At 47.3% G+C, this 12392-nt stretch overlaps 2 protein-coding genes across 2 annotated transcripts in view; one reads left to right on the top strand and one right to left on the bottom strand.

Moving 5' to 3' along the window:
- CRYAB (crystallin alpha B) overlaps nucleotides 1-12392 on the top strand; it is a 278708-nt gene that overhangs the window by 136100 nt on the left and 130216 nt on the right. The gene's annotated exons all lie outside the window — the stretch shown is intronic.
- Nucleotides 4964-9995, bottom strand: PTS (6-pyruvoyltetrahydropterin synthase). The gene is made up of 6 exons (XM_082493880.1): nucleotides 9847-9995; nucleotides 8901-8980; nucleotides 7459-7481; nucleotides 6376-6432; nucleotides 6003-6073; nucleotides 4964-5476 (listed from the first exon to the last, which is right to left on the bottom strand). Exons 1-6 carry the CDS (start codon nucleotides 9918-9920, stop codon nucleotides 5335-5337), a joined length of 447 nt encoding a protein of 148 aa, XP_082350006.1. The 5' UTR covers nucleotides 9921-9995; the 3' UTR covers nucleotides 4964-5334.

The raw sequence follows: 12392 nt of genomic DNA, 5'->3' as shown, positions 1-12392 counted from the left end.
AGGGGCTGACTCTGGTGGCTGAGGAGTTCCTCCTGGTCTGTTCCCTAACTGAGGCAGGGGCAGATATGGGGGCTCTTCTTCCTGTGGTTTTGGGAGGACTAGAGTACATCACTTTCTCTTTGCAGGCTTCTCATGCACTCGTGTCACATAGAGAGCCCTGTGCGAGCAAATACTTCCTTGGCTGAAAACCCTGAAGGCATAGAGTCTGGAGATGGCTGTCTTACAGAACAGACAACTTACTTTGTCTAACTCGCTCTGTTTGCAGTTACAATAAGTGATGACAGAAACCACACTGACAGCATGAATGTGACTGAATATGTACTGCAAGCCTTATCCCCACAAAATGACTCCATTGGAGAATGGGATGGGGTATACAGGGAGATCTGCAGTTCTATTGACACAGCAGTATTAAATGCGACTCAGGCAGCAAAATGGACATCTCCAGACAGTAACATATCTTCCGTGGTAATAAGGTAAGACTGTACTCCACCTTTAAGTACTCAGCTGGGACAGTACTTGTCCATGTAAGCCCTTGATAACACACAGAAACAAGAGCCCACCTCCAGAGCAGGTGTTGAAACAAACCCCTTGAGCCTTCTCCAGATTTTCTCTTGAAAATACCAAAGAAACATATTCTGCAAAGCCATTAATTGTTTTTTTAATAGAGGGGTGTTTTGTTCATTGTGGTTATTTCATAGAGGTCACCCCACAGATGGGCTCGTAGTTTAAAGACTTGCTCACATTAGTAGGGATGTAGATTAGTTCTATGGAAATGAATGGATTGATCACCCCTCTTGTTTCCATTAACACTAATGGAGTTGCATCAGTGGGAAATATTTGTCAAAGGAAACCATAGCCATTAGCCTGATTGGACTTATCTGCGGGAAGGAAGAATGCAATAGTTCATGACAATAGTGATTCTAATTACAGGGAGCAGATGGTCACAATAAACCGCCACCCTGTTACAAGGCATTCGTATCCCACCCAGAGAAGGGCAGTAAAGCAGTTTAAGAGGAACGAAGAAAGAGTGTTTCAGATGTTAAAAAAATACCCACAAAAAAACACGTGCAATATGCCTGAAGGGCAATATAAGTGATCTCAGGATGACTTCATCGTTCCTGTGTCTTCATCTGCCCTTATTGTCCCCTTTATAGCCTCTCTCTTCCGTCCTTCCACAGGGTGTATACCGTCTTCGCTGATAAATCCGTCAAGTTCAAGACTGTGACTCTGAACAAAGGTAAATAAGCTTCAGTTGGGCAGTTCAAACAGTAGGGTGAAACAGACATGAAGCAAGGGCTTCCTTTGTGCTCTGGTGTTTTGGGAGAGGGGAAAGATGGACTCACTGTACCTGCAGTTGAAGAATATCTATCTCTCCAGCAGTCAGGAGACAAGGCAAAACCAAAAAGACTAGAGTGCCAGAGCTAGCTAGAGGCATTTCAGGTTATAATGTTGACCTTAAAACATTTTCAAGCTTCCTTTCTGCTTTAAGGGACATTAAACAGCTACAAATGAGAGGACAGGCCTATTTATTTCTGCAGGTATCGGCACAGGCTTCATTCGCCTATCAACTCTGTCATGCAGATACAAAGTGGAAATTGTGGCTTTGCCACAGATGTTTCTGGTACTCCAGAGAATCTCCTACCACCTGGGAGCCTCGAGCCTATACTGATGATGGTCCATTGATGTCAGTGGATATATTCAGACAACCCATTCCCCTACCGTGGGTTTAACCCCTCATTTCTGAGAAATCAGTGTTAAATTCAGCCTCTTGGAGTAGGTCTGTAGCTCAGCTGGTCCTCTGGACTTCTAATCAACCCTGGGGGTTTCCTTCCATTTCAGAATCAGAAACAACCACAGCGCCACCAACCACCACCCCCAACTCCGTCTCCACTGTTCAGAGCAGCTCCTTCTTCATAGCTGTCATTCAGTTGCCACTGCTCCTTGTCACAAGTAAACTGCTCTCCTAGAAGTCAGGAAGAGATGACGACCCAGCTGTGCTGCACCTCTCCTCCCTGCCTGTGGTACGCATAGGAGGGCAGGCAGCTGATCTACTCAGGAAAACTATTCACTTCTTCTGTGTATTAGGATGGTAATTGCACTTCTACATTAAATTATGAAGGCCTATATGACCACAGAGCTGATCCTCCCCCTACTCCCCTCTCCCAGAGCCATCAATCTCAGCACGATGCAATGTTTCAAAGCAAGTCAGAGATCACTCTGCTCTAGCTTTTCAGTATAACACGGTGAAGAGCAGACTCCATCTAACAAAGGAACACCACATGAATTAATTCCTTCCTCATCACTGAGGGTTCTGTGAAGCACAAAAAAGCATGAAAATGCTTGAGAGGCCGAAGGCCCTCTTCTCATCAGGGTACCAGCGTCTGCTGAGAAGCTCGAGGAGAGGTCTGCTTTTGGCCGTGCAGCCTGGGACCTGCACTCACACCACACGTCTGTGCGTGTGTGTGCGGGCGCATATGTGCCTCAGTGACAGCCTGGCACAGTCCCCCACAGTATATTCACCAAAACTGCTGGAAGCAGAATTGAGACTGGGAGGGGAAATTATGGGTTCAGGATTCACATGCCTCAGCCAGATTAAAGCCTCCAGTGCAAACACAGTGCGCCCACGAACCCTCTACCTGGGGAGGAGACCCCCTCGCCAGGACAAGCTGGAGATCCTGCTGGCAGGGTATCCTCCATAAAGGCCCAGGCCTTGGGAATTTATGCTCCAGATTGTTATTTGGTCCAGCATCCCCTACATTTTGCTGTTTCTGTGGATGCCTTATAAAGTTTCTCTGGTTATCTTCTGGCTTGTCTGGAATGGCGAGGTGGGTACTTTTTATCTTGTTTTTTAATCAACAGCTGATTCTGCAGTAGGGCAAGATTGTATGGGGCACTGAATGTCTTGATTTTATTATTCTTGTTTGTATTTTTATATGGATAGTGTTTATTTAGGAATTTTCAAACTTCTGGAAAGTAATTTTTTCTTAAACTAATCTAAATAAATGAAGGAATGAAACTTGGCTCTCGCACCAAACATTTCCTGGCTTCATTGTGATGTGGCGGGGAGGGGATGGGGGGTGAAGTGATTCTGAATACTGTGAAATATTTGGCTTTGACCCCACAGATGAGCACATAAAGACACAAATAAAGGTGAGGCCTATACACTGCAATCCTGTACAGGGTAAGCCAGACAGCTTTTTGGCAGATAGGGACAGAAAGGCATCCCAACCCCACTAATCCTCTTGCTGTTTCCTCTTCAGAAAATTGAGCTCCAGATCATAACAGTATTTTGATGATCATGGATGAGAGATCTAGCTTTAACTTGGCATTACTCGTCCAGAGTTTGTGATGTCCCTTATTAGGGACTCTCTACTTGTGTGACACTGGAATGAAACTTCAGCCAATTATTCACCAAAGCACTATCTTCAAGAGGGGAAAATACCCCAGTGCTGGAGCTCCCAAGGCAGAGGCTTTGCTCTGCCAAAGAGGGAAGGCTGGAATATCCCTCATCTCCAGACTTTTCTTACTATTCCCCTTTAGAAGCTCATCCAGAAAGTTAGAGCAAAGATGGATCAATGCAGGAGACAGCACAGAATTGTCCTCATATAAAGCAGTCACACTATTTTTTGGAACTGTAAAAACTACTTTCTAGCAGAACTGGTAGCTACAGAAGGATACTTTATCCTCAGCCTGTAGTACAGTGTGGCCAAGGTTAACTATGAGGCAAGTTTCATTGAACCTTTCTAAATGGTGCTGCTTGCTACCATTACTCAGATGCATAATTTCCTTGAAAAGCGAGGGAATTACTACCCTGGATATCACTTTTTTAATTATATGCAGTAAGTTATTCTTCATGGCCATATCTAATTACTCTTCAGGACGCTGCTCGTGATAAAGAAAATCACGCACTGTACTATCACTTGCTCTTATGGCCCTTAGCCACAGGAATTGTACAATAACGGTTCCCTAACTGGTTCTACATGCATTCCTCTTCCAGCACTTACCTTTCACAGTATGCCTACAATTTCAGGAATCTTCAGAATAATTTGGTTAGTGTTCATTTGAACTCATCTCACAGTCTCATCTTTTGTAACAACCTAGGCAGTGTTGCATCTCCTTATGTGCAAGCGACAGCAGGAATCTGCAGCCCTGATGACTGAGGCATACCAAGTGATTCTTTTCTCTACAAGGCCTTCCCGACATGCGATTCTGATGATGAAAATACCAAGTAACTGATGACCACCACAAAAACTTCCCTAAGATAAACATGCTTGATCTGGCTGCTTGTGCCAACAAGCTTTCAGGGGGCTTCAGTGGTTACGGACTCAAGGCACCACAGGTCCTCCCCTACTATTTCAGCTGTCCACGATCAGATGCAGATTGAGAAGTCTCCTGTAGCAGGGATGACTCCTCAGCAAGGTGGGGACTATGTCTGTATGTCTGCACTTGCTCTGAGCTGACATAGCACCACAGGGTGTCTAAGAAGTGAGCACTTGCACTAAACCAAGACAAAATCAACCAGAATTTTCTAAGATGAAAAGTGCTCGCAGCAAAACTTCACAAGAGTGGCATCTTTGGGACATGAGCTGGAAAAACAATATTTAAGGGTTTATTCTTGCCTACTTCCACTTTCACCCATGCATCAGGGCACTCTGACACCTCCAGGCCTGTGATGTTCCAACTTCGCAGTTCCCTCAGCTTCTCATGCTGATTCTTAACAACTTACTCTTCTCTTTAGCTCTGCAGTTTGGATTGGGAATTGCCTTGTAAGCAACTATAGTGCTCAGTATACCAGTTCCTTATACAGAGAAAGACAGGATAGCCACAAGAAGAAATGAGTCTATAGCACAGGAAAAAGAAAAAAAATAGAAGAAAAAAGAAAAAAGAATCGCGCAGTTCTCATTCTCCAGAACATTTCTCTGTTTGATGAAGAAGCAAAACAGCAGCAAAGCCCAGGTTATTAAAAATCATAAATGAATCCAATGTTTAATTAGAGAAAAATCAAAGCCTTTTGCAACTAGGCAGGACGTACATTTGCCAAGCTGTCTCCTCTCTAGAAAGCTGCTTTATTTAACATGGCAGAATTGTAAACTTGACATCAGCTTGCCGGTTTGGGTTTGCAAAACAGGAATGTCTCGAGAAAAAGCAAACAAATCAACAAATTCTGAGAACCCAAACTGCTAGATTGCTGCAAGAATTCTTGTGAAACATCTGTATTTGTCCTTATGTAATACATAACCAGTATCTCGGTGTAGGAAACAGCGAGCAGGGCTGAAGTAATCCACTGATCTGATTATGCAGCAGAGTTTCTGACTGATAGAGCTGAAGCTCATTTCACTTCTCAGGGATTATTTCTTCACCTTTATAAACGACAATGTTCTGGTCCGTTTCATACACTTTGACTTTATAAAGAGTTCCCACAGGCAGGAGCTTCTTGAGATTTTCCCAGATGAACACTGCAACATTCTCTGTGGTGCTAAGAGTGAAATACGAGCACATTCAGAACCCACAGCAATGATATTTGAGGCTGTACCCAGAACGGGCCCGGGGAGATCCTAAAGGCCACAGGGAGCCATGCAGGCAGCTCTCACGTGATGACACCCTGAATCTAAGTGGGGCTTGAACCACTGCTAGCAAACATGGATGAAATGAGGTCTAATTAACAGGTCATATCTGTCTCCACAAGCTGTCCACAGAGCAGGCTCATGTGACAAGTGCCAGTCTGCAAAGGTGTCCTCAGGTGCAACCAAGTGGTGCCTTCCTGGGTATGCAGGACGGCGGCTGCCCCAGCAGGCCTGTGCCCGGCCCGGCCCAGCGAGGCAGGCTGCATGGCAGCAGGGCTGGAAGGCAGGCAGGGCACCCAGCACCTGATGCGCACAAGTGTGTGTCACAGGTGTGTTGCACACAAAGGTATCAAGGCTGCTCTCTGAGATGTAGGACTAAGCCTTGAAGGCTGTTCCTTGACCCTGCAACCAGGGCCACGGGGAGTCTCCATCACCCACCTCACAACCTCAGCAAAGTACGGCACATCCTTATCCAGGTTTTTGTGGTCAAGCGGTTCCATGATTGCCTCCTGCAGAAAGAAAACAGTGACAATCTTGTCCCAGTTGGTCAGTGGACTTGGGGTTCAAATTCCCATGCGAAGAGGACAGGAGCACGGCAACAGTATGTAAAAAATGGATAAGATCCCTACATCCACCTGTTAACTTCCTGGCTGGAGACAAGGTACTAAAGCATTTTAGTCTTAAATTGTTCCTTAATTTCTTCTTTCTTTCCTACCATCATCAACTCACCATGTCTCCACCCTGGTACTAGACAAATTGCTAAGCTCTCACCAATTCTCCCAGGAGATGTGAAGGAAAATAGTTCTATTACCTGCATATATTCTTTCAGGTCCGTCAGGTTTATAACCATTCCTGAGACTGGGTCAATCTGCAGGGAAAACAAAAGGGAGATTAGTAGCCTAGCTACACGTCCTTATTACCAAGGTTGCCATGAGCCTGTACAAATCAGAGTGGGAGCATCTGTGCGCTCGGCACATCTGAGCTGTAAGAAAAATATGTTTCCACCTTCACACACAGCGTTCCAGCTCTCCTCCTGTGATGTTCCCAAAGGCTAGATACAGCATACAAACAACTCCAGTGATTCCACGCTCTCATAAAAGCTGGCACCAGGGAGGAAAAACTCACTGAAACACTCACTCTTCAAGCAACAATCTCGCATGACCTTAAGCAGGGAAACGGGCATTAAACTCCTGGGCTGAACAACCTGGGACAAAAGAAAGACCAGCCTGAGCTCAGGGCATCCTCCCATCTGGAGAAGGCACAGCTCCAGGAACAAAATTAGGTCATGTAGTTCACAGCATGTTTGGGGAATGTAGAAGGAAGAGGCTTTAAAATTTTGGTTTCAGATCTGAATAGAAACCTGCTTTCCTATGAACTGGAAATCTTCAAAAAGCTGTTTGGAAAACATCAAAACCAAACTCTAAACAACTCACTCTGCAGAATACACACAATGATGACAGGACGAAAGGTGAAAAACAACTGCGAAAGCAGAATTTCCTTTTATATTTGCAGCAAAATACCTTGATAAAACAGCAGAGGGAATCAGTTACTGGAAGTGCTAAGCCTCCCTGTGGTTCACTAGTCATCCAAAGGTGCCCCACAGATCTGACCAGAGCCTATACATACTGCAGTGAGGCTCTAGCAGACTAAGTTATGTGCCCAGAGGATGATTACGAACCTTGGATTAAATACGGTCACCTGCAAATCCGTGTTAGAGGCAAGGTGACTAGGACAGTGATTACAGAAAACCTTCTTCTATAGTGAGGTGTACAGAGTTTCCACAAACACCCTGGGAAACCTAGCAATTGAGCTAGAACGTCAGTGCTATGGAAGATGGGGACCCATCTATCCCACCGCACTAAGGAACCGGAAAAAAAATGTTGGTCACACTTACCTCTCCACGCACAGTGACTATAACTGAAAAAAAGAAAATACCAGGTCACGATGACATCATGACACCATCAACCTCACAACAAAGTACACTACTGACTAGGACAGACAATCCATTCATCGCTAATCCACAAGGACTGGTGCAGGCTTCCCAGCACTTAAAAGTGGGACTGTTTTAATAAAATGGGTATCCACTCCATGGAGAATAATGACAGAGTCACCCAGCTCAATGATGAAGTCATTCTCCCAGGTCTGATGCTCAGAGACACACTACTATCCCTGAAGTGCCCCTTGCAGGCAGAGAGAAGACTAGGTGACTTCCCAAGTACCTACTCCCTATGACAGCCTGTGCCCTGCACACTCAAGATCAAGGTCTTTTGATCAGCAAAGTCTTCAGGACAATGCAGATACCCTAGGTGCCCATACAACCACCCGACCCCCGACATCATAAGATGCAGGGTCAGCTTGTAAGTCTTCTAACATCATGGAATACCAGAGAAGGAAAGAAAAGGATGAAGTGGCCGCTAACTCTCTAAGAGCCAGAATTACTGCACAGTGTCATTTCAACCCAGAAGTCCTTTCAACAAAAGAGACAAACACTTAGAAACATTATCCTTATAAGCTCAGCATTCCTTCCCACTAACCCCAGGAGCCGAGAACAGAACCACAGCTCACTGGGGCACTCACAAAAATAGAAAGACAGTGATTTGAGCCTAGTTGTGATTTTCCTCTGGGGTTGAAAAGCCCCTTTGTGCCCTTTTTCTCACTCTCTCTTCCCCCGTCAATGAACAGTTTTAGCATCTCCCTAGCTTTCCAGCAACTTCTTTTTTTTTTTTACCGTGGGAATATCGTTCTTACATGAGAAAGCAAGAACTGTTGCACCTGTAAGTCAGCTTCAAAATGAGGGACAGATCTTCAGTCCAGCAATCCGTCAGTCTGTCTTCCCTGGTAAAGCTAGTAGCTCTGCAGCAGAGATTTCAGGGTACCTACAATACCCAGTGCTAAACAGGGAGCCAGCCTAATAACTGAAGAGATCCAATTCTATATGCATAGAGTATAGATAGTAGGAGAAGAATCTGTGAAAATAACAATCAAATAAAGCTTACCGGCTGTTCAAATTGGATGTCTTTTGCTTAGAAAAATCTTAATTCAAAACACAATGATTTTGCAGATTATAAACAAGTAGATTTGATTCATGAAGTGACACTGTGAGATAAATACTTATTATCTATTTAACCTAATAGTTTGCAAATCCATGCCATGGTTCAACCCCTCTGCTGCTGAGGATTCCTTCTAATTCTAAAAAAACGCAAACCCAGCCACTAAAAGCCGTATCAGACTGCTGAGACATGACTGGCCCAGCTCTCCCACAGGTTATTCTGCATTCAAACCAGCCTGCCTGAGAGCAGCCTCTGTCCATGACTACGCATATAAGCAACTCCTTACCTTTATAGTTGTGCCCATGGCCATTTGGATTGTTGCACTTCCCAAATAGCTTCAGGTTTTCTTCATCACTCAGTGATTTACTGTGAGAAATACAGACATGGCATTTCAGGATCTGTTACAGATGTTTATGGCTTCACTTCAACTGTGATTGCTTTCTAGCTCTTCCATCTATTTTGTCCCCCAAATTTAACCCACTAGCTTTTCCTGCTTAGGAGGCGCAAACATAACCGGAGGAGTACTCAGCCCATGAAAAGATATTGTTGACAACAGGGGTTTTGTGCTGTGGTTTTGTATTTGTATATGCACGTTTCACAACAACTGCCTAATACCACTGCTGTATAAATACTAACAGCTACTTACATAATATGAACATAGCAAAATCACGCGGGCTCCTAGGAGGAAGCGCCCGGAGCAAACTATGGGTATTATTCTTTAACTAACAACACCTAGGGAGCTTCTCCAAGAAGTACAAAGGACGAGTTCCCTCTCTGAAGTTTTCCTTTGAAGAAACTCAAGTGCCTACTCCGAGGAATACTTCAGGTCAAGGCACTCTTTAGGAATATGTACGGATTGTGAAAAGGGCGACAATGAGGGGCACGGTGAGTTGCTTACAATCCGCAAGCGTAATTCGTCCCATTTAAAAACGAAACTTCCGTTCTCGTTCAGCCCAGCCGAGCGCTGGTGTCCGAAATCAGGACTGGCCGCTGGAGGCTGCCGAAAACGGACTGGAGCGAGAAGAACCGGGAAGCGCTGGGCAGCAGCAGCAGCCGGCACAGCGGCCGCCCCGCGCCGGCTCCGCGGAGGGGGCTCGCCCCGCCCCGCCCGGCCTTTCCGCGGCGGAGGGCGGGCAGCGCCGGCCGCGGGGGGGGAGCCGGACTGCCGCGGCCGCCCCGCGGCTGTGCCCGCGTCCCGGGGCGGCGGGGCCGGGCGTGCCGAGCCCGCTCACCTGTGCAGCCGGTGGCAGGCGCTGAAGGAGACGGTGCGGGAGAGCCGGGCCAGCCGGGCGGCGGGCGGTGCCATGGCAGATCCGCGGCGGGCGGCGCTTGCGCGGCTCCATCCGGGCCCCGCGGCGCAGCGGCGGCTCGGCAGCGCCTCCCGCGGGAGCCGCGGGGCGGAGCCGGGCCGCAGCCGGTGCCCGGCCCCCCCGGGCCGGGCCGGGCGTCCCTCGGGGGGCGCAGGGCTGAGCTCCGCGGGGTGCTCCCGTCGGACGGTGCGGCGGGGCTGCCCTGGCGCGCAAGTGGGCGAAATGCCCGCTTTGTTCATTGCCGCAGCTCGGCTGCTCCTCCTCGTCCCCCGCGGGTGTCTCCTGCGAACGTACGGGGATCTGGTACGAGCCAGTGATACGGGGAAAAAGTGGAAAAGGCTGTTAAGAGCCGCTGTGTCGGCCCTACCAAACGCAGAGGTAGGACAGCAGCTGCGATGGACCGTCGGTGCGATCCGCTGCAGCAAATGCTCTCCTACACCAGCTGTGCACTAGCTCACTTTTCACTCAGTCGCGGAGTGGTGCTGAAACCTGGAAGCTCTCTGAGAAGAGCAATCAAAATCACGGGAATCACCATGAGGATGAGAAGCAGCTGTTAAAACATTTCTGCATGGGCTGCCAGGGAAGAGAAGGATCAGCTCTGAAGGATGGAATGTGAAACTGAAAAAACATGCATTGCATTTTCCATTTCAAATTGCTGTTGTTCATCTCCGTCCAAGTGGGCTTGGTACGCTGGTACAGGGAGAAGTCAGGGTATTGCGTACCAATGAGCAAACTTCTCAGCTTAGTTCATATTCTGCTTTAGAGAACATATGCAAAAACTATCTTCCACTGCATCAAAGTTTTTCATTTGCGTTATCTAGGCTGCTGGGCTGGTGGATGTGAAGCCCGGGAACAGAATGTGTTGAGATGTGCCTGAAAAAAAGTGAATCAGTGAAACAACACAAGCTCAAACAGCAGAAGAGTTTCCTGCAGGGCGGGACCGGGCTGTGTTGCAGAACCAGATCAGAGACCTGAAGTTTGTGCATCTTGCCTTTTGTCTTTTCATTGTCTTTCCTCTTTCAAGCGTTCCATCCTCTCATTTATCCTGTAGAGGTAATGTTAGCAATGATTTGTGCTGCAGGCCAACAGTTTGACTTGCTTGTGATTTGTTATATCGTGACAATTGCAAGTGTGTTTATAAATGCACCAGTGTGCAGGGGTGGGTATGCCAAAGGACAGCTGGCAGGCTCTGAATGCCCTTGTAAGGTGTTCACACAGCAATCCAAAGAGAAGCAGTTCACAGAGCAATACTCACCTGAGATACCTAAAATAACTGAACTCCGTCCACTCCACAGCACTGTGGTGTCCAAGGAGCTATTGTTAAAACTTTGAGAATGGCCCGCTCCCTGGTCACGTGCCTAATTTGAGATTATTATCTTTATATACAGTAAGTGCACACAGCAGTCCTTCCCTGCACCAGTCACAGGAAGGGGCTGCTAGGCCTGGTGATTCAGTTTCTTCCCTGGCAAACTAATTTGACTTCTGGGATGGTTATGAACCTGGCAGACTTGAAGGAGTGCACTCTGGTAATAACATTCATGGAGTTCAAGTAGAAGAATCCATAAAGTGTGGTGATTTTCAGAAAGCTTTGGGAGAGAGGGTAGAACCTGGATTTCTCAGTGCTGCAAGGGTTTGAATGGAGGTAACTGTGTCAACATATTCCCCTAATTCCTGGGAATTCTTGGTGCCCCAGGGATAACAGAGGGTATCTGCCAGTTTGTCAGTGGGAAAACTCTGAGACTTGGGGCAGGATCTCCAAGTTCTGTACAACAGGAAAAAAAACAGCTCCTAAGGTAGTGGAGTACAGCCTGTGCGCACACAACACAGGCAGGGACTAGGACTGCATGCTGTTGAAGCGCAGCCTTATAAACACAGCACGGACTTTGCACTGCAGGGCATCTTTCTTGCCCTGAACTATTGATCTACAGCCCTGCCTTGGGTACTCTGGCTGGACGCAGTTCACACCAGGTTGCACATGAACCTCTGACACTGCCTTTCCTCTTCTCACCTCAGCAAGAAAGAAGTTGAAAGAAGAGCAGCAATGGCGACAGAAGTCTACCCGCCATCATTAAGCACTTCCTTAGCATCATTCAGCTTCCAGTCCTGGAAGCTCCTACAGGAGGGCAATTTCCCTGGCTGACATGGCAAGTTAGAAACAGGAGGCCTGCTGGAGGAGAGCAGGCAGCTGGCTGGCAGGGCTGGAGCACCAGCAACGGGAGGTGTTTGCCACCTAGTGGCTCTGTGTGATCAGCTTTGGCACGAGCCTCTCCCTCTGCCTTCTCACGGTGCTGCAGCCCTTGTACAGCCCTTGGCGTACCATCTTTGTTTTTCTCCCTTGTCTTTTCCCAAGGTATGTAAGGAAGGTGAAGAAAGGTCAGAGAGGAGATACGGCTGGGCTGTTTGGACAGAGTGAGTCAGCTCCGATTTGGTTCTGTTCTGCCTTGGCTGGCCTCTGGAACATCAGGAGT

This window comes from Vanellus vanellus, assembly GCF_965231255.1.
Source record: "Vanellus vanellus genome assembly, chromosome: 21".
NCBI lineage: Eukaryota > Metazoa > Chordata > Aves > Charadriiformes > Charadriidae > Vanellus > Vanellus vanellus.
This window is presented reverse-complemented; position numbering and strand designations above follow the sequence as displayed.

Coding starts and splice junctions, on each gene's coding strand:
- PTS (XM_082493880.1), bottom strand. CDS start 9,920: ATGGCACCGCCCGCCGCCCGGCTGGCCCGGCTCTCCCGCACCGTCTCC. Junction 8,981..9,846: donor GCCTGCCACCGGCTGCACAG/GTGAGCGGGCTC, acceptor TATTTCTCACAG/TAAATCACTGAGTGATGAAG. Junction 5,477..6,002: donor TACTTTGCTGAGGTTGTGAG/GTGGGTGATGGA, acceptor TTTCACTCTTAG/CACCACAGAGAATGTTGCAG.